The 3,097-nt window shown below is 67.7% G+C and overlaps 1 protein-coding gene across 1 annotated transcript in view; it reads left to right on the forward strand.

The window, feature by feature from the left end:
- Positions 1-3,029, forward strand: part of LOC114071333 (eomesodermin-like) — a gene marked incomplete at its 3' end in the record, with an annotated part of 9,412 nt that extends 6,383 nt beyond the window's left edge. The window contains 6 exon segments of the mRNA XM_027909146.1: positions 1,034-1,188; positions 1,274-1,395; positions 1,487-1,645; positions 2,236-2,297; positions 2,386-2,965; positions 2,967-3,029. Of these exon segments, the coding sequence (XP_027764947.1) occupies positions 1,034-1,188; positions 1,274-1,395; positions 1,487-1,645; positions 2,236-2,297; positions 2,386-2,965; positions 2,967-3,029 (1,141 nt within the window).
- Between the last annotated feature and the right edge of the window lie 68 nt (positions 3,030-3,097).

Consider the following 3,097-nt stretch of genomic DNA (forward strand, 5'->3'; position numbering starts at 1 on the left):
TTCTCTTTCCCCCTTTTTCTTCTCTTTCTTTTTCTATTCCCCTCCTCTCCCCCCAAGGGCAACTTTGAGTCAGCGGCACCCGCCGACTTTTCTTTCCGCCACCCTTTGCATTCCACTTCCCCGCCGCCGTGGCACTGCCCGAGCCCCGTTTCCTGCGGGGGCAGCGCTGGATCCCCCCCCCACACACACACTTCTCCTACCCGGCACAAGGAGCTCCGTGTGCCCCCAGCCCCTCGCTCTGCTCCCGGGGAGAGGTTCTGCCCTCTTTCCGGGTGAATCCCATCTCATCCCACGTGTATCTCACCCAGTCGCCAGAGCTGGGGGTCCCCGTGCCCCTCACGTGGGTTTGAGGGGGGTTACAGCGGTGGTTCATTAACGCGGGTGACATTATTGGGGTGGTCAGGCAGTGGGGACAGGGCTGGTTTCCAGCTCCAGCTGGAACTAAGACTCCAAAAGTTGCCAAAATTCCATGGTCTAAGAGCCAAGCTCTATGGAGAGGGTGGGGGTTGAACCATGACGCCCCCCACACACGGTTGGAGGTCCCACTGTGAACCCGAGTGGGGGTGACTGGGGTCAGTGATGGACAGGAGGGACTGGGCAGGGAGCGGGGATGGGAGATCTCCCACCCCAGGGCCGGGATTTGGGGGGATGGCCGGGGGGGACAGGGGGGTGCAGCCCCTCTGGGGGGGTGGCAGCTGCAGCCCCTTGGCCGCAGGGTCCCCCCCTGGCCGTCCCATCCTGTCCCCTTCCTGCCCTTGGCGCAGGCTGGCGCCCAGCCCGAAATAGCAGCGGTGTTGGTTTCCGATCCGGAAGGTGCTTGGGGAGGGGGAGGAAGATACCGGGAGGGGGGGAATGGGCCCCGAGAGCATCCCCCAGCTGCTGGGGTCACTCAGCTCCTCACGGGCACCCAGCCGGGCGCGGGAGGGGGGGGTGGGCACCGCACTGCCTCGGTTTCCCCATCACCCCCCCAACACCGCGAGCCAGCGGCCGGGCCCGGGGTGACGGTGTCTCTGTGCCTCTGTCCCCTCCCCAGGCGAATGTTCCCCTTCCTCAGCTTCAACCTGTCGGGGCTCAACCCCGTGGCCCACTACAGCGTGTGCGTGGACGTGGTGCTGGTGGACCAGCACCACTGGCGCTACCAGGGCGGCAAGTGGGTGCAGTGCGGGAAAGCCGAGGGCAACATGCCAGGTACGACATCCCCCACCCTGTCACCCCTTTCCTCGTCCTCCTCGTGGTGTGGGGTAACCCCCTCCCTGCTCCCCCCCATCCGCAGGGAACCGCCTGTACCTGCACCCGGACTCTCCCAACACGGGCGCGCACTGGATGCGCCAGGAGGTTTCCTTCGGGAAGCTCAAGCTCACCAACAACAAGGGCGCGTCCAACAACGTCGGCCAGGTGGGTGAGGGTCCTGCTGCCATGCCAGGCTGGGCCACATCCCCCCGTGCCCCCTCCCTGATGGTTCAGTGTCCCCCTTTATCCCCCCCAGATGATCGTGCTGCAGTCGCTGCACAAGTACCAGCCCCGGCTGCACGTGACGGAGGTGAAGGAAGGGGAGGGGGAGGACGGGTACCCCTCCCCACACACCCACACCTTCGCCTTCCCCGAGACGCAGTTCATCGCCGTCACGGCCTACCAGAACGCCGATGTGAGTACGAGACCCCCCTGCCTGTCCCTGGCTTGGGGACACCCCCCAAAAAGCCCCCCCAGCAGCACAGGAACCCCAGCGACCTCCCCGGCGCCCTCCCAGGGCCACAGAAACCAGTGACACATCCCCCTATCATCCCAGTGACCCGCCTGGAGCAGGCCCTGGTGACCCCCCCCAGCACCATCTAAGGTGTCCTCAGCATCAGCAGAACCCGCATGGAATCCCCCCAGGGCCCCCCATCCGCCAGCACTCCTGTCTGCAGCATCTCTGCACCCCCTGCACCCCCTCAGCATCCCAGAAACCCTCCCAGCATCCCCTGGATCCCCTCAGCATCCCAGAAACCCTCCCAGCATCCCCTGGATCCCCTCAGCATCCCAGAAACCCTCCCAGTATCCCCTGGATCCCCTCACCATCCCAGGACCTCCTCCTGAACCCCCTCAGCATCTCAGTAGCCCCCTCCCAGTACCCCCCATGCTGGGAAAGGCTGGGATTCTGGTGCAGTGGGGGCTGCTCGAGGGGAGAGGGATGGCAGGGACATCCTGGCAGGGGTCAGCCTGTCAGCAGCCCCCCCACCTCCGCGTCCCCCCCAGATCACCCAGCTGAAGATCGACCACAACCCCTTCGCCAAAGGATTCCGGGACAACTTTGACTCGTGAGTGTCCCCCCACCCTCCTGCTGGTGCCCCCCAAGCCCCAGTTGGTAGCAGGGCACCTCCCAACACCCCCCACTGTGCCCCCCAGGATGTACACGGCCTCGGAGAGCGACCGCCTCACCCCGTCCCCGCCGGAGGGGCCCGGCTGCCAGCAGCTCCTGCCAGCCCCCCGCTTCCAGCCCTTCCTGCCCGAGCAGTACCCGCTGCCCCCCGGCCGCTTCTTTGGGGGGGAGCGGGGGGCTCCCCCTCTGTCCCTGCCCCCCAAGGACCCCCCCCACTGGTACTTCCCCCCGCAGCAGCCCCCCGCTGCCAGCGCGCTGGAGTATGGCGGCTACGACGGGGGCTACGGGGGGGGCAAACTGGTGCCCTACGGGGTGAAACCCTTCGCCCTGCCGCCCGCCCCGCACCCACCCCTGCCCTACTACCCCGAGGGGCCGGGGGGCTTCGGGGTGACGGGGGGCTGGAGCCCCGGGCAGTACGGCCCCAAGGGCAGCGCCGGGGCTCTGGGCTGGTACCGGGAGCCCCGCGAGGAGAAGGGCAAGGAGGTGGAGGGCTGGGCCCCCGAGCCCCCCGCCCCCGCCTCGGGGGACTCGTCGGACTCGGGGCTGTACGAGTGCAAACGGCGCAGGGTGTCCCCCTACCCCTCGAGCACCGAGAGCTCCCCCCCGCCCCGCAACGGAGACCTCTACGACAAGGACCCGCTCGCCGACGGGGGCTACTACGGATTCTACGGCAACTGAGCCCCCCAGCCCGGGCACCCAAGGGGTCCTGTGTGCCCACCACCCTCCCTCCCCCCCGCT

Source organism: Empidonax traillii, unplaced genomic scaffold (assembly GCF_003031625.1).
Source record: "Empidonax traillii isolate 1590-97213 ecotype Southwest subspecies unplaced genomic scaffold, ASM303162v1 scaffold1961:size50763, whole genome shotgun sequence".
Lineage (NCBI taxonomy): Eukaryota > Metazoa > Chordata > Aves > Passeriformes > Tyrannidae > Empidonax > Empidonax traillii.